This window comes from Lethenteron reissneri, chromosome 25, assembly GCF_015708825.2.
Source record: "Lethenteron reissneri isolate LAM-NWPU_2019-01 chromosome 25, ASM1570882v1, whole genome shotgun sequence".
In the NCBI taxonomy this organism is placed as follows: domain Eukaryota; kingdom Metazoa; phylum Chordata; class Hyperoartia; order Petromyzontiformes; family Petromyzontidae; genus Lethenteron; species Lethenteron reissneri.
This window is the reverse complement of record NC_083803.1, coordinates 10,667,837-10,685,874: the sequence shown is the minus strand read 5'-3', so window position 1 is coordinate 10,685,874 and position 18,038 is coordinate 10,667,837. Positions and strand designations below refer to the sequence as shown.

Below are 18,038 nucleotides of genomic sequence, written 5' to 3'. Positions count from 1 at the left end.
AGCATCCTAAGGGTTATCTTTATTTTAAATAAGTTACAGAATGTTACGTGGGAAAATAGCACGCCTAACCCATTGAATCCGCGGCAATTGAGCACGTCAGTGGCTGTTTCGTCATGGCACACGTGCCATGAAGGAATATGCATCGAGTCCCGTCAGACTACGACGAAGCCCTCCGAACTTTCAGCGTTCTCCAGCAGCAGTTTGTTTAGGCGGAGAATATTGAACCTTTTTTGATCCCGATTTAAAGCTTTCGTGACTGCAGGGATTAATCTTCTTGGTTCTTTCGATAAAGTCACGTAGAAGGGAAATAAAAAAATAATAAAAATAAAACATAATAAACGAATGTTTTATTATTATTTTATTATTTCCCTTCTACGTGACTTTAACGAAAGAACCAAGAAGACGTTTGTGATCCGTTGGGTCCCATCGGTTGCGTGGGGTCAAAGGGGCGTGGCTGCTGGCTGGGCACAGATTGGCAAAGTGGGGTGAATGATTACTGTGCTGTTTCTTCTTCTTCTTATTCTTCTCCTTTAAATAGTGACTGTTCTTGATGACGATGGTGATAGTGTGCGGTTGACTCGCTTCTGGTAGTGTGGGTCGGTGGATGGATGCTAAATAGGTGGACGACGATGGTGGATTATGGAGACGCCAAGGGGCTGAGAAATGGGAAGGAGGGGAGGACGATTACGATCGTGAATGGTGGTCTTGACGATGCTGCTGATGACGAGTGAATTGTAGGTAAGTTGGTGCATGCATGTATAGATTGATGATGATGGTAACAACGCCAACGATAATAATACAGGAACGGATAACTCGAGTCGACCAACCCCTCGCCTCGGCATTACGACTCACGCATTTATCACGGGGAGCTCTGCTTGCCCCAACCACCCTGAGCTATTGTCGGCCTCGGTTACAGCACGCTCCGTGTGTACGCCGAGCAAAATACTTGCCGCGTGTTCCCATGTGTGACACTGCCGGCACAGATTGTGATACACACTAAGTGATCATAAACACGCGTGTCGTGCAGAGCCCTGCTGGGAGGGGGGTGGTGGTGGTGGTGGCAACGTTCACCACCCACATCTCGCCCGTTTCTAACCCCGGAAATTTGATCAACTCTCACAACTCAGGGAGGCAATTCTATCGGCGGGGTTTTAATGTTTAAATACTGTACATGCCGTTTTGTGGAGAATTATTGCGGCCTCTAGTGGCTGCAGGGATGATGTGAACCCACGTAATTCACGACACACGAACGGAAATAAGCATCCATAAGCCTACGTGTTAAGCCTACGTGTTGAACGTGAAAAATGCATTCTATTGTGCTATTAAGAATGTCAACTAATCGACAAACTGAAAACCCTCGTAATTATAACCAATACCTGGTCAACCGTTATACAACACACACACACACAGACATCTCACGAACGCCAACTACCTCGAACCACCACCGCAGGAAACCGATTGCTGGTGGGGCGCGTGCAGTTCCCTTCCTCGTCTGCTGAGGTTGGTAGCGTGCCCAGACGCCACCTGCCCGACGTGGCACGCGTCAAGCGGATAGCGAGCAACGAAGGATCAAACATCTCAGGAGACGGATGTGCCACTGAGGACCGAAACGCAGCGAGCTGGCCACATGTGGGGGGGCGGGAGCACAGGTGGTGCATCTGGCCATTAATTACGGTCAGTCGAACCCATATGACACCTGGGTTATGTCCCGTTAGCCTCCTGCCAGCCAGACTTCTACACTTAACGTGGCCTCAAAAGTGCACCTTGCATATTAATTCTAGATTTGAAGCTTTCGTGACTGCAAGGATTCATACTCTTAGTTCTTTCGGTAAAGTCACGTAGGTAAAACATTAAATTGTTTTATTTTTATTAATTTCATTTTTTACCTACGTGACTTTACCGAAAGAACTAAGAGTATGCACCTAGCCTGCCACAAGCGCAGTGGTGACACCACCGCTACTCGGTTCGAACGGCGGTTGTTATTGTTGTTGTTGTGAGTCCCTATGGAAGTGAACTCCCTGCCTGACCTGGGTTGAATTCACCGCCACGGATAACAGCAGTGGCAAGTAAAATGTATCTGAGCCTATTCCGGGCCTCCCCTCAGGTCAATGTAGCCTTAAAGATGTAGCTTGATGCGTTGTCATGCTCGCTTAAATATGTGCTCGCTGACAGCGCTTGCCCACCAAAAATATGTATAAGGCTGCACGGGGGATCTTTGTATGTGTGTGACAGAGATTTTCCATATCGCCTTTAACAGTCTGTGGGGCAAGGGGCCTTAATCGGTGCTCGCTAATGGCACTTTTGTCAACTGGTCTGTTAAAGGCTTCAGGAGGAATCTTTGTCTGCGTTTGTGGGGAAGCTGTATTGTCGCGGTTAGCACATTGCGCTACGAACCCGGCCACCTGAGGTCGATTACTGAACACGGTCAACACCAGTGACGATTATTTGAATCGGTATTGGGCCTCTCCTAGGTCGACTCAGCCTAAAATGAGTATCTGGTGCAATGTGCAAAACATAGCACTCGGTAGACAAACGCGGCCAGGCGTGATACTGGCCACACACCCCCTCGTGTTCCACACCGGCCTTCATTGGTGCTCGATAATAGCACTTTCCCCAAAAGTCTGTTAAGGCATTATGAAGGGATCATTACCTTCGTGTGTATCATCATCACTGCTGCATGAAGGCCTCCCCATGCAGACACGAACGCCCATGGTCCTAAAATGGCACAATCCATCTCGGTTCTGCACGTGAGCAGATCTCATCTCATCTCTGCAGCGGTCATCTTATTGGCCGTGTTCTTTCATTTGGCTGCCATTTCGTCACCAGTCTTGGTAATCAACCATCGTGCAATCTGGTGGTGTGTCTTGCCCAAGCCCATTTATGTTCCTTAACAGTCTAGATGAGGTCTCTCTGATCCATGTGTTTCCCTTTCTGACTCTTAATGCAATTCCGTGCCATATTTTATTTGCAAACTTTCGACCTTTTACTCCATGATATTTGTCAGTCTCCACGTTGTTTTAGCCTGGTCATAGTAGATATAATATGTAGTGATTGAAAACGTTATTCTTTAATCACATTATGCTGCTTTGCATAAACAAATTCAGTTTTCCAAAAGCACTCCATCCTGATTTCGCTCACCTCTTTAATCCATAATTTTGACCACAATATTCAGGCTTTCTAAGCAAACACAGCCATTTGTCAATCACTTCAGTCGGTTAACACCCTCACAGCTACATCTGCCCCTATGGCCTTTTGGCAGGGTTTCTTCGACACTTCGCATGGCTTCAAAGTTCACCTATCATGGACAATGTGGATTTATAAAACATCAAAATACAATTGTATCAAACAAAGAGATACTGGAATAGACACACCAATACAGAACATTGACACACCAAGACAATGCAACAATTTACACACAAACACCCAGAGACAAAACACACACCATACACTTACCCACAGATGCACAGAGGCACAAATATACACATACCAAGATAATACACCCATATAGATACACAAACATTTCTACACACACACACAAACCATACACTTACTTATAGACAGATCAATACTTTATACAACTCAATATACACACACAGACACGCCAAGATAATACACATCCAATATATACATGGATATAAAGCGACAAAATGATGAACACACATATCTAGACACACCATGATGATACAGGCACATGCATATTAACGATACAAACAATATGTATTCATAGGCAGATAAAACACTATTACACGTACAAAGACAACTAATTACACAACCATACATTATTTACATAGGCAAATACGAACACGCACACACATACCAACACGCACACACATACACATTCAGAGACATAAATCATCAGAATGACTTCTTTAGCGCCGTAACATGGCAAGCCATTACTGTATAAGGTTTTTTTTTTTACAAAGAATATATACACGTACAAATACACAAATAGATAGACACGCCAGCACACAGACAAGACACCAACACAAAGAGAAACGCAGAGAAACACCCACTAATACACGTAGTCATAGACACGCGTGTACATCAATGTACATTCATTACACGAATGCACATTCATAAACAATACACACACCATCACACGTACTCGTAGACACGCACACACATCGTAACACATGCTCATAGACGCCAATAGGAATGCACCCACAGACGCACAGAGATAATACAACATGACAATACACTTGTTCATAGACACACACACACGCACATCACACGTATTCATGAACACACACAAAGACAAATACACACACACACAAAGACAAATACACGCACACACCGTAACACATGCTCACAGACGCCAAGAGGAATGCACCCACAGACGCACAGAGATAATACATGACAATACACTTGTTCATAGACACACACACACGCACACACACGTATTCATGAACACACACAAAGACAAATACACACACACAAAGACAAATACACGCACACACCGTAACACATGCTCACAGACGCCAAGAGGAATGCACCCACAGACGCACAGAGATAATACAACATGACAATACACTTGTTCATAGACACACACACACGCACACACACGTATTCATGAACACACACAAAGACAAATACACACACACAAAGACAAATACACGCACACACCGTAACACATGCTCACAGACGCCAAGAGGAATGCACCCACAGACGCACAGAGATAATACAACATGACAATACACTTGTTCATAGACACACACACACGCACATCACACGTATTCATGAACACACACAAAGACAAATACACACACACAAAGACAAATACACGCACACACCGTAACACATGCTCACAGACGCCAAGAGGAATGCACCCACAGACGCACAGAGATAATACAACATGACAATACACTTGTTCATAGACACACACACACGCACACACACGACGCACACCCATTCATTACGCACGCAGCGTCGCAACAACGCGATAAAGGCCCCCTTCTCGGACGAGTCCACTCCACGCGTGGGGGGGAGGGGGGGGTGAATTAGTACCACCTTCCTTCTCGCAACATAACCTACCCGACATTTCAACAAAACCTAAACTCCGCGTGGCCATAAATAAGAAAACAATATTATCATCTTGCGTACAAGCGATTAAAAATACCGCTTCGCTTGTTTAAATTACGCGTAATAATTGACGGATGTTTTATAACCACCCCCCCGTCTCTCCCGGTCGCAGTGGTTTCGCCCGCCAGCTGATGAGAGCCGTCAGCCCTCTGACAGCGGCGGGGCGAGCGGCCCCGATTCTCGGCCGCAGTCGCCGGCCTCTCTCTGCTACTCCGCGTTGCTCCGACTCCCTCCACAGCCGCCTTTGTCTCTCTGCGTGCGCGTCCGCGGCCCTCTCCCCCCCCACCCTACCCTTCCCCTCCTACATCTCCGTCCCTCTCGTCCCTTCCCCGTGGCTATCCGCTGGCCCGCGCCGACCCCGTTGCAGCCATCGCCTTTAACCCTCGCCCTACCCGCAGCTGCGGCCGCCATTTAACGCGGCCGAGCTGCTCCCATCATCATCACCACCATCATCATCACCACCAGTAACCATCATCACCACTAGCACCATCGTCATCATCATCACCATCATCACCACCACCGTCGTCGTCAAAGCCAAGGAGTGGAATTCGAGCCTCTTGTAAGAGGGCCTCGTAGGTTCACACACGCCCACATAAAAGCGTCGTGTACGGGGTGGTAGTGGTGGTGGGTGGGTGGGGGGTTCTGCTTTCGTGACGGACGAGAAGAGAGGAGGAGGAGGACAGTGCCAGGAGGAGGAGAAGACGCTCAGGGGGAGGACGAGGCCAGCAACAGCAGCAGGAGCGGCACCGAGAGGAGAGGTTCCGAGCCGTCGCCGCCGTCATGGGCGACACCGGCAGTGAGGGCAGCGAGGCCCCGCGCTGCCAGCCGCGCTGCCGCTGCGGCTTCTGGGGGTGAGCGACTTGGGCTCGACACAAACCCACGGGGTGGTGGTGGTCGTGGTGGTGGTGGAGGAGGAGTTTTGATGGGATCTGATCTCGTCGGGTCGAATCGGATCGGTTCTGAGTCGAGCTGACTCGGTTGGGTTTAGGTCTCGATGTAGTCGTCCTGGTTGTTGTGGGATGGGGGGTACGTGGTGGTGGTGTTGGTGGTCTTGGTGGGTGAGATCGGATCGGTTTGGATGGAATCGGATCGAGATGGGAGGGATGGGAGCGAAGCGATGTGGCTGTGCCGGGATGATGATGGGCCCCCATGTGTGGCTATTATTGGGCCCCCCGTGTGTGGCTATTGGTGGGCCCCCCCGTGTGTGGCTATTGATGGCCACCGTGTGTGGCTATTGGTGGCCCCCCCCGTGTGTGGCTATTGGTGGGCCCCCCGTGTGTGGCTATTGGTGGCCCCCGTGTGTGGCTATTGGTGGGCCCCCGTTTGTGGCTATTGGTGGGCCCCCCGTGTGTGGGTATTGGTGGCCCCCGTGTGGCTATTGGTGGGCCCCGTGTGTGTGGCTATTGGTGGGCCCCGTGTGTGGCTATTGGTGGGCCCCCGTGTGTGTGGCTATTGGTGGGCCCCCCCGTGTGTGGCTATTGGGGGGCCCCCCCGTGTGTGGCTATTGGTGGGCCCCGTGTGTGTGGCTATTGGTGGGCCCCGTGTGTGTGGCTATTGGTGGGCCCCCCCGTGTGTGGCTATTGGTGGGCCCCGTGTGTGTGGCTATTGGTGGGCCCCGTGTGTGTGGCTATTGGTGGGCCCCGTGTGTGTGGCTATTGATGGGCCCCCGTGTGTGGCTATTGGTGGGCCCCGTGTGTGTGGCTATTGATGGGCCCCCGTGTGTGTGGCTATTGGTGGGCCCCGTGTGTGTGGCTATTGGTGGGCCCCGTGTGTGTGGCTATTGGTGGGCCCCGTGTGTGTGGCTATTGATGGGCCCCCGTGTGTGGCTATTGGTGGGCCCCGTGTGTGTGGCTATTGATGGGCCCCCGTGTGTGGCTATTGATGGGCCCCCGTGTGTGGCTATTGGTGGGCCCCGTGTGTGTGGCTATTGATGGGCCCCGTGTGTGGCTATTGGTGGCCCCCTCGTGTGTGGCTATTGATGGGCCGGGTCGGTGGGAGACGGGTTCAGGTTTCGTGGGGGGAGAGACTGCCAACGTGAGGCTGGGACGGGTCGGGCCTAGCTGGGGGGTAAGGTCAAGCTGGTTTGGTCTGCTCGAGTATTTTTAATGTGGTCGCGCTTGGGTTGGGTCAGGATTTGTGCGCCCTCGGTTCGATAATGTCGAGCGTAGCTTGGGGTGTTGAGACGCCAGGGGCTGATCGTTTTGTGGCCCTTGGCCCTTGCTGGTCGGGCCCGAGGTCAGGCCTGGGTCCCATAAGGTCGGGCCGAGTTGGTTGGGGTTGGGTCCCGTGTCCCCCCCCCCCACTTCCCCGGGTGGCCGCTCATCACCCTTGGAGCGAGTTTCTCCCTCCCAGCCCTGCTTCTGGTCCTGTGATGTATTGTCCCCTATCCCAGTCGGCCCATCGCCATCTCGTGCCCTTGTACCCGACACCCTCTGTAAACAATTCTACGCAGTCACTTTGTGTGCGCGCGTCATAGTACAGTACAACATGCTTCCATATCTCGCGTGTGCTTCGACACCGCACCTTCGACATTCCCGTCTCGTAAAGCCTTGCTGGGCCTGGCTTCCATTATCTCCCGAGGCACTGCTATTTGTTAAATGTGGCTCGTTACGAGTGTGCCGAGGGTTGTTTGTACTGCGGGTGGGTGTTGTGCTTGCGTGATGGAGGCGCCGGGGCAGGGCTGTTGTTAGGCGGGGGTTGGGAGAGATCCATCACCGTGTTAACAATTAAAACAATTTCTTTTTAAAATGACTCGACGACACTTTATAATGCGCCTACACTTGTGTGTTAACTCTACAACACACGTGTGTTACACACCCCGTCTGTACGTAATATACTCCTACCATACTCCCAGAGCGCGCGGACGGGCGGGTTTGCGGTGTTCATGTCGCGTTGGGCTTTAAGATTTTTGTTTTTGGTTATGGTTTTTTTTATTTTTATTTTTTCCTTCCCCGAATGGGCGTGCTATTGATGTGTCATGAGTGCCGGACGCTATGGCTGAAGCGGGGTGGTGGCCGCTTGGGTTGGGGGGGGGGGCTGCTGTGGTGGTGAGTGGCCTGCTGGCTGTGTGAGTGGCTGGGTGGAATGGTGGGTGAGTTATTACCAAAGTGGCCGGCCGGGTGGGTGGGTATGTGGGTGAGCTATTTGCAGGATGGGTGAGGTGTGTGGCAGGGTGGCTGAGTGGTTGGTTGAGTCGGTGTACGGGTGAGTTTTATTTTTTACTCTGGAGGTGAGTGGTCGAGCGAGTGGCTGGGTAGGTAGGCGAGTAAGTGGTTTGGTAGGTGAGTGAGGTAGGGAGTGGCTGGAAGACTATACGTGACTAGCTGAGTGGATGTGAGCGAGTGGCTGGGTCACTTATTGTTTGGGTGAGGTGAGTGGTTGTGTGAGTTGGACTCGTTGCTGAGTCGGCGAGTCGGCTGGTTAGGTGGCTTGGTGCAGGAGTGGCTGGTTTGTCGACTGTGTAGTTGGTGTGCAATTATTGTCTGGATAGGTTAGGGCAGGGGTCGGCAACCAAAATAACAAGAAGAGCCATTTCTTTCCAATTCGGTACAAAATTCAGTATTTCAAGAGCCGCAATGCATCTGAGTACAACGTACTCATCGTCAAGAAGCAGCCCGTAAAGAGCCGAATGCGGCTCCGGAGCCGTAGGTTGCCGACCCCTGGGTTAGGGGGTGGGTGGATGAGGGCTTGTATGAATAAGTGGGAGACATAAGTGAGTAAATGGGTTGCCGTATGGGTGGTGGATGGATTGGTGAGTCTAAGATAGAGGATGATGTAGGGATGCAATTGAATGAGGTCAATGGGTGGGCTGAGTGGTTTGGTGAGTGAGTGGGTTAATGAATGTTTGTTTGCCCAAGTTGTTGAAGTGAGTGACTTGTTTGGTTGGTGGGTGTTTGGTGAAGATTGGTGTTGGGTCAGAGAGTCAGTTGGTGAGTAATTTGAGGTGTGGGTAAGTGGTGGAGGTCGGTGAGTGAACGAGTAGGTGAGACAAAGCATGGGTGAGTGAGGAGGTGAGTGAAAAAGTGAGTGGTTGAGGAGGGTGGGTGGCCACCACACTGCAGAATTTTGGGAAGGACAGATGGGTCATATTCACACCTGGACACACATGCGCATACACACTCTTCACACACAGCTCGCACAACTGGAACCTACCAACCAAAAGTAAAAGTCAATATTTGCCATGGTGACATGTAGGGGGTAGAAGAGTGCCACTGTGACACAGAGTATGTTCTTTGTTTCAGCTACAGAAGCATGGAACAACCTGAATGAGGAGCTATTTCAGTCGATGCTAAAATACCACTTGCCTATGGGTGTACTGGCCAACTCTTATATTCATTTTATGTATTGAATTTTTTTTATCTTCTTTTACATCCAGATCTACCAAGACAATGAATCTGTGCTCCAAATGCTTCGCTGGTAGGTGACATAACCATCACTGCGATTTGTGCAGCACTCACAATTTGACACGCTTGCCTGCTCACGACAAATCGCGACATGGTGTTTAATCTGTATTTTTTCACCCTGCTCTCTATCTCTCGCCCCGTTCGCTCGCGTTGTCTGCTTTAACACCAGACTACTTGAAGAGCAGGGATGGCGAGGGCAGCTCATCGATGACGCCTACGCTGGGCGACGGTGGCGCCAGCGATTCCAGCGCTTTGCCCACGGAGCTGCAAGGTTCCCCTAACCTGCCCTGCCGTGGTGGCACAGCCTGCGCACCGCAGCTGGCGACCGTTACGGACGTGGCCGATGCCCCGGCCTCTCCAGCCGGCGCCAGCATCACCGCCACTGCTACAGCCGAGACGACGCATGCGCAGCCTTGCGCCCAACTGCAACCGTGTCCCGCCCCGAAGCCATGCGAGGGGGCGAGTACCGCTAGCGAAGAGGCAACGGGGGCTGCCCCCTCTTCCCTGCCGGCGCCTTCGTCTCGCCTACTGGCGCCCGTCGCGGAGATCGCGCTAATCTCCAGCGCAGAGCTGGAGCGCGTGAGTCCACCCCGGGAACCGCAGCCTGCACCATCGAGGGAGCCCGAAGCAGGAAGTTCCACCTCGATGTCGCCATCCAGCCGTTCCACAAACCAGGACTCCAGAGGTTGGTGCTGGCGGTGAATTCAAAATTACAATCGCAAAGGAGTAGCTGTTGTGTCGTGACAGTAAAAATGATAGCTGTTGCGTCGTGACAGTAAAAATGATATGACAAAGGATTGCCTGTTGCAGCTGTGATAGTTCATCAGTTCGCTGGGATGGGGTGTGAATTGCTGCACGTGAAACCCGGTAGCTTTGCTGTATATAGTTTAACGAATTGATGAAAGCGAACACTCTCTGGTTTACCATGAACCACAATTACGTTGCCATTTGCATTGTTTTGCCCACTGACCCTGCAGAACATTACAAGTATCTAATTTGTATTGTGTGTGCGCCTCTTGTGCCCAACAGAGACGGAGAGCCCTGTCTCCAGATTGCGTGACATCCCCCTGAAGAGACTTCATGACCCAGGTAATGCCGCCTTTGTGCGAGCGCACATGGGGCGGCAGGCAGGTTCTGATGATGATTTCCACGTGGATAACTCTGTGGCATGGTGCCTGTATTGCAGATGGATAGTTAAACTTGCACACAAGGCCCGTTTTACATCGAGCAGCATTTTTTATGTTTGAGGTTATTTAAAATGGTCAGTTTGTTTTATAGATCGGTGTTGTTTCGAGTTTGTTGTTGTTGACATCGTTTACTTCTGCGTTCACGTTATACCATTTTTATGTACACGTTTATAGAACCTACCATAAACTACGTGTAGATACACGTCTCTTGTTTATTGTACACAACATTTAACGTGAAGGAAAACACAACTCAAAGACAGATTTAGTTTTGTAGACAATTATCCAGGTTGTGTCACTGATTGTTTACAGTGAGTTCTTCTTTGACGGTGAAGGAGACGATAGAACCAGTCGAGTGCTTTGTCCCAGCGCTCTTGTGGCGTTGCCGCATTGACTAAATTACACGGGACCGATGGCACTCGGGCTGTAACGTCTCCCCCTCTCCGTAACATTCAAATCTCTTATTCTCATTTCCAAAGCTTCAAACCTGTGTTAAAGCAGCCCCGGAACACGGGCTGGGTGGATATCTACGTGATATCTGCCACGTGTTTTACGTTGGACCATGCGTTGTTTGGCGTGATGAAACTCCCAGCACATGGTGTGAAACGTTGGACAACATGGTACGATCCAAAAACACGTCGGAGAGCCATCTAGCACAACCACGACACCCTACGCAGTGAGAAGAGAGCTGTTTGTGTTTGTTTGGGTTACATCTTGTTTTAAGCGACGCACACTGCGAGTCCAGTGTGGAAGGTGCGCTGTGTTGAAGGCGACTAACCCTCGTGCTTCCTGCGCTGGCTGCAGATGGTGTGGACGGCGAGTCGGGCAGCGATTCCCCAGCCAAGAAAACTTGCGGGGACAAGGACGAGGATGAGGAGGAGAAGGGCAGGGCCAAGCAAAAGAACAAGCGCCGCTGCTTCACGTGCCGAGCCCGCCTGGAGCTTGTGCAGCAGGAGCTGGGCTTGTGCCGCTGTGGTATGTCTCAGGGGTCACAACAAGTCTGGGTCACCAGGGGCGCCACCATGGAGGGTTGCCACAGAGGCCGCCATAGGCTTCATGGGGGGGGGGTATGAAGAGAGATATGGGGGCTCGTGCTTGCGGGACATGTAACAATACGCCAATTCGATTTTAAAATATCGCTTTGTATTTATGGAACATGCGTTGGATTGCACGTGTGAGAATTGATCATCTGCAGTCTTGGCGGAATATATGCTGCTACTGGTATATTAAAGCTAATGGGGTCGACAACATGAGCTACAGCAAAACGAGAAACTACCCACAAAAGGTTGATATGAGACCAAAACAATCATTTCTTAAAAACAGAACAGTCACCCATTAGCTTGGCAGTCAAATGGCTGGGACAATACTTGCGTGTATGTGCATACTACTCGGCTACCTTTAAGTGGCATCAGTGACAATCGGCCGTGGCTTGGCCTAGTTTTGAATTCGGGATCTACAAGTCGAGGCGACAAATGTGTAGGTGTTTAATTAATAATTTGTAACACCGTGACATTGAGTAATCATGCTCCAGAGCCCGACTGTCACCAGACTAATTCTCCTGGGATGCTCCATGGATTCCACGTTACGACCACCTCGTTCCATTTTTCCCATTTAAGCCTCCTGGACACGTCGCCAAAAACTTAAAAAGCTGCGGCGTAAATTGTAACCTCCACAAACGTAATACTGCGCGCCTTCTTCGCTGGGCACAACGCGTTGTGGGTTATTACTCGCGTCAACCTGGCGAGCAGCGTTATCCACCGCCAGGATTGAAACCCCTTTTGTGAATTGCAGTGCGTGGATGCTGTAGCTGCTATGATACGTTCCCGTAGGTGATCGTGATTAGTGGGACGTGCTCGGTCGAGGCTGACCCTTTATCAGTCGCTTTGCCATCACAGTGGCAGACAAAGGCCATGTGATCCATGCCCCCCATACATAAATTTCACAGCTGGTGGCACCGCACAGTCCAAACAGCGCCACAGTGGCCTTTACGCAGTCTGGGATACCAAGAGATTCCATGCACTCTGGTAACCAAATTTCCATGTAGCAGCCCAAGCAGCACTTTGCTACAACTAGCCGATGTCTCTGTACTAATTCACTCAAGCATTTTCTTTATCACGACTGATGAAAAGAAAGTAACTGTTGCAGTGCTGATGGAGACGGCTATACAATTATATATTGTTTCTGCTGCATAATAAATGGTGAAAATTTGCGGAAGCCGCTCTGGTTAATGAATTTACTGACATTCATAGACTTTTTTCCAGGGGAAATTTAAGCAATTCCGGTAAGCACTGTATGTGTGAATAGAAAAATACACGCTTGGTATACGTTGACATCGGTGAAAAAGTGAAGACTGACATTTTGCATGATTTCTACCACCAAATCTACTTTTAAGGCTAGAGCACAAATCTATGTACGTGCTTTTCTCGAATGTAATCGGGGTCATTAATTAGGTTAGTTGCCTTGGAAATGCCGGTTACCCAAGTTTTTATCATTACTGATAATCCCAGAACCAAAAGGCAAACCAGAGACTGTGAGCCGGCAGTGGTGCCGGGCTCAGAAACGTGATGCTGTGGTGTTGCCCTGTCCCTTCTGGCCCCTCAGGGTTCGTGTTCTGCAGCCTGCACCGCCTGCCGGAGCAGCATGCGTGCACCTACGATCACATGGGCCACGGGCGGCAGGAGGCCCTGCAGAAGATGGTCAAGCTGGACAAGAAGGTGGGCCGGTCCTTCCACCGCATCGGCGAGGAGTGCTGTTGAGAGCGCGCCGCTGTGCAGCGACGAAAAACTTTTGGTTTCAACGAGCGCCACTCGGCTTTCTCTCCTTACTGCAAACAACGGGCCGACCTTAGGGGATGCGTCGAATCTTTAAAAAAAAAGTTCAGTTGTACGATGATTTCAGCTGCGATTGGTTATTGTTAAGCTAAAATAAAAGTTCGGCTATATGATATTTACTTATTTGTACAATATAAATTTTTTTTTTACTATTGATCGAAATAGTGACGTTTATTTCTGCAGCAATTCGCCACTGCCACGTGGCGTGGAGGTTTTAAGAGTGCCTGCCTCGGATGTGCTAGAACGTAAGAGTGAGCTTGATTTGTGTCGGCAGGTAGGCGTGTGTACCCTGGCAATTAAATACTTTGACATTTAAGCGTACCTCGGCTTGGCGCGTGCTGTTAATTGGTGGAAGTGTGTACACGTCCTCCAGTGGAGCTTCCTGCTATTAGAGGAGAGGAGGGCAGTGGTAGTTGTGGGGAACGCAAGGCCACTTCTTCAGGACAAGTGGCTTGGAACTCAGTTCCAGGAGACCAGGTTTCAGGCCACTGTTGCAGATTCAACTAGTGCGACTGAAATGGCTTGCACAGTTTAGTCGGTGACATTTCAGGATTTGATCTTGTGCCTATGCAGTAAGGCTGGTAAAACAAACAAACTAATTACCATGTGGATGGTTCACCCTCAGAATACTGGAATAACTCAATTATATGTGGTGGGAAGTATATATATTTTGTAATTCTGTTGCTTAGCCAAAAATGTGTGAATAAGCACATTTCAAGTGCACCCTTAGAACATCGTAGGCTTTTCCTGTACAGTTTTCTCTCTACGATCTGCAGGGACCCAACAAATAAAATGCCTCATTTTGCCGATTGGCTGGCGTGGCACCAACGCCCTCTGCCTGCTGTGCCCAACCCGTGGCCTGAAACTGATCGTCTGAGACTAAGCTTGAAACCACAAAGTGACTCCTTCTGTCCCGATGCTTCGGAGCCGATGATGTCCGCAAGCCAAGTTTTGTTTGCTCGGATCTGCATTTGGCCAGATAAGATGACTCAAAAGGAATTGTATAGGAATTTTTTGGTGAAAAGCAGGTAATGCAATTTTCATGAATATGTTTTGTAGACGTATGTATACCAGAAATAAGATCACTAACATAGCTTGACGTTATCAGTCCGTTAGACCTTTTTTGTATGTTTCCTTGACCGTTATTTTAGATTATTCCCATACCAATATATTTATAAATTGCTTAAATCTGGAATGGTATCGGGGCAATGTAAACTTTGGGAAATTTACGGTGAATATGATCTTTAAATATATACCATAATCTTATGATTCAGGTGGGCATATTTTAAATGTTGTCAGGACATTGAAATTGTCAGGATTGGTAAAAAAAAATAACTTTGTTTTCTAAGAAGCATATAATCCTCCTGCTTACTTGTAATACAGCTTTGAGAATAACACCGTATTTTAGGGATTAATTTCACTTATTTTGTTTCCACAAATTTTTTTTAATCAAACGGAGCGTTTTCTTTGCTTTTATTTCATCCTGTTTGTCTTTCCCAGGTGTACAGTGCTCCCCTGGCCTGCAAATGTTTTGCCAAAGCTGTTAATATACACGAGGGCCGATGGCCTGGTGGAGGGGGGCTCACTTTATTTAACTCTTCCGTTGTCTCTTGCCGAATCCTCGACTTGCAACAAACACATAAGCCGTACAATAACTGCGCACGTCAACATCAAGTATGCCAAGGAAGCGTTTTGTACTCCAAAGATGAACAACTTTGTTTAAGACTTGAGGAGTGGAGAATTTACGTTCAATACCAAGACCGGCCAACTTTTCCAAAAGCAATTTTGGTTGGAACAATGTTTGTACTTTTGTCAGATGTTGACACTTCAGCAGCAGTCGCACACTATTTATTAACATCCATCGATGTTAATCCTTGCTGGGAGTTAAACGGTCTACATTTTGACCGGCTGGCCCCTCTACGAGGTGATTTTCTGAATGCCATAAAGCTCAACTTTCATGTCCTCTCTCCAAAGAGGATGAAAAATAGTTTATTTGTCATGAATGTCGCCGAATAAAAAAAGAAGGAAAGCCCAGATGTTTAGATAATGTATTTAGAAACTCTTGCCCCTACCAGCAATGATTGGTACACAAACGCGGAGGGTTCCGACTTGGGCGTGTCTTTTAAGGACCGTGCCATCTTAAGATGATTACTGTCCATAGCCGAGTTTTCAAATTAGCTTTTTTTTTGCTCTAAAAAGTGAGTAAAATTGCGTTTGTAAAATCAGTTGGACAATAAAAAAAAACATTATACTGCCTTTAAAATGTTTCTCACTCAAAACCATAACATTTACACATCCCGTCCGCAAAATAAATGCATCCATCACGCAGCGAATGCGTAGACGGGGAAATATTGTTTGAATTTGTGTCGGTGGAGTCGTTTATCTGACTTCTGATTGGAAACCTGGTGCATGTATATGTAGTTGCTTGGGTATATGAAATGGTGCCCAGGATATGTTGCGGAAAGCGCTGCTTCTGCTGGCCTCCTGGTGCCTTTGGAAGAGTGTGCAGAGCAGTGACGTAGTGCTGTTGACATGGGACCTGGTGCAAGGAAATGAAATGCCCCCCCTCCTATCTAATTTCTTCCCCCTCCCCCTCTTCATAGCCTGACGACTAGGCCCCTCTGGCCCATGGGCCCTGGTGCAATTGCACCGTCTGTACTCTGGTTGGCGATGGTGCAGTTGCAGTCGGTTGGCCAGGCCCCTGTGCGTGCACGCATAATCCGATGACACTTTGGTCTTTGCAGGTTCTTCTCGGTTGCATGTTTACTTTGCCGAAACACTGACATATTAAACTATTTGTACATAGATCTGTGGCTATGAAGGTGCTAATTTTTTTTTTCTCTCTAATAAACCTTGAACATTAAAATGCAAAAATGTTTGCGTACGTGTGGTTTGAACACCTCGGGGCAAGTGTGAGGTATGTTAGAATGCATTTGGTTTTCCTGATTTAATAATGTAATATTTCGATTTAAAGCTTTCGTGACTGCAGGGATTCATATTCTTGGTTCTTTTGGTAAGTCACGTAGAAGGGAAATAATAAAAATAAAACAATCAAATTCTCACGACGTTTGGATTGCAACAGAATTTCATTGTTTAATTTTTATTATTTCCCTTCTACGTGACTTTACCGAACGAACCAAGAATAATGTAATAGGTACAATAATGCGCACCACCAGTTTATGATGATTGATTAGCAATGCATATACTCGTCAACGAGTGAAATTTATATAGTTCTTAAATTCAGCTTGATCTCAAAGTTCTAAACCAAACGGGGCGTGCTTGTTTTAGAAATTCAGAACCATAGGCAGATGATTAATGGATTTTCTTGGACCGGGAGTGGGTGGCTCATACAGAGTGCCGGAAAGCGAGTAGAGTGAGATGAGAGTGGAGAGGTAGGCAGGGCTTAGTACACGGAGGATCTAGAACATGGTGAGTGCGAACCTAAATCTGATATGTGATTGGATTGGGAAACGGTGGTGTCATTTGGGTGATGTGGCCTAATTTACGGATGTGAGCGAGAGGTCTGGCAGAATTTTGGATCATCTGGAGTTTGGTAATGATGGATATGGGAGGCCGTAGAGAAGATAGTTGTAATAGTCGAGTCGGGATGAAGACTGGGGTGAGGGTCTCGACAGCAGCTGGGGTGGGAGGATGGAGGTTTGAGTTGCTGCAGGGATGAAATGGTGGGAGCAGAATGAGAGCTTGGGATCACTGAGAATGCTACAGTTGTCCTCTGTGAGTGTAATGAGTTTAGGAGGTGCACACTGAAACTGAAGTTTTTATTAAATGGGGACTTTTTTTACTGATGAAAAGTTCTTCAATTTTTCAATATTTAACTGGAGGTTAAAAACCAATCCAAGATCAGATCGCATCAACAGAGGATGTTGAGAGTGGACAGCGAGGCGGTGTCCATAGAGTCAATCGCGATGTACAGCTGAGTGCCATCAGCGTTGCGGTGATGATTCACATTAAAACTGGAGATGATTTTGCCCAGTGGGATCAGATTTATTGAGAAAAGCAGGGGACCAAGGATGGAACCTCGTGGGACACCATGGCACGGGAGTTTCTGAGAGGAGGAAAGAGACAGTCCTTGTATTGAACGTACGATCGGATTGAGAAGTAAACGCAGAACCAGGAGAGGATTGTGCTGGAGACACCTCAAGCTGTACGGAGTGGGTGTTTGGTATCGAAAGCAGCAGAAAGGTCTCCGAGAACGAGAATGATTTTTTGTTTAATAGGTCATTTGTCACATTTCGCCATCCTAGTGAATTAATGAACTGTCACAATTGTAGTTGTAGGAGATTTTTGTTAGATTCATTTTTTGACATCTCATTTGTATTCTAATTCAAAATCTTCTGCCTTAAATTTTTCCCCCTATTTCTATTCGCGTAAATGTTACATGAGCATGTACATTGCAAACATTACACTGTGTAACAAACTAATATATATATTTTTTGTTCCTGGGTAGTAAGTGTCATCTTCTAATTGCTTATGGCTCAAAGGTACAGAAAATGGCTATTATTTCCCACAAACTTTGCTTT

The 18,038-nt window shown here is 48.4% G+C and overlaps 1 protein-coding gene across 6 annotated transcripts; it reads left to right on the top strand.

Annotated features, from left to right (window-relative positions):
• The first annotated feature begins 415 nt into the window (after positions 1-415).
• Positions 416-16,371, top strand: ZFAND3 (zinc finger AN1-type containing 3). Of its 6 annotated transcripts, XM_061559269.1 has the most exons (8): positions 418-738; positions 1,451-1,674; positions 5,192-5,930; positions 9,455-9,495; positions 9,652-10,167; positions 10,512-10,571; positions 11,471-11,641; positions 13,268-16,371. In XM_061559269.1, the coding sequence occupies exons 3-8, from the start codon at positions 5,860-5,862 to the stop codon at positions 13,420-13,422; spliced, it is 1,014 nt and encodes a 337-aa protein (XP_061415253.1). In that variant the 5' UTR covers positions 418-738; positions 1,451-1,674; positions 5,192-5,859; the 3' UTR covers positions 13,423-16,371. The 6 variants fall into 6 exon arrangements, with proteins under 6 accessions (XP_061415256.1, XP_061415253.1, XP_061415254.1 ...); XM_061559270.1 differs by lacking the exon at positions 1,451-1,674 and having other exon boundaries at positions 418-734; XM_061559271.1 differs by lacking the exon at positions 1,451-1,674 and having other exon boundaries at positions 5,447-5,930.
• Positions 16,372-18,038: the final 1,667 nt, after the last annotated feature.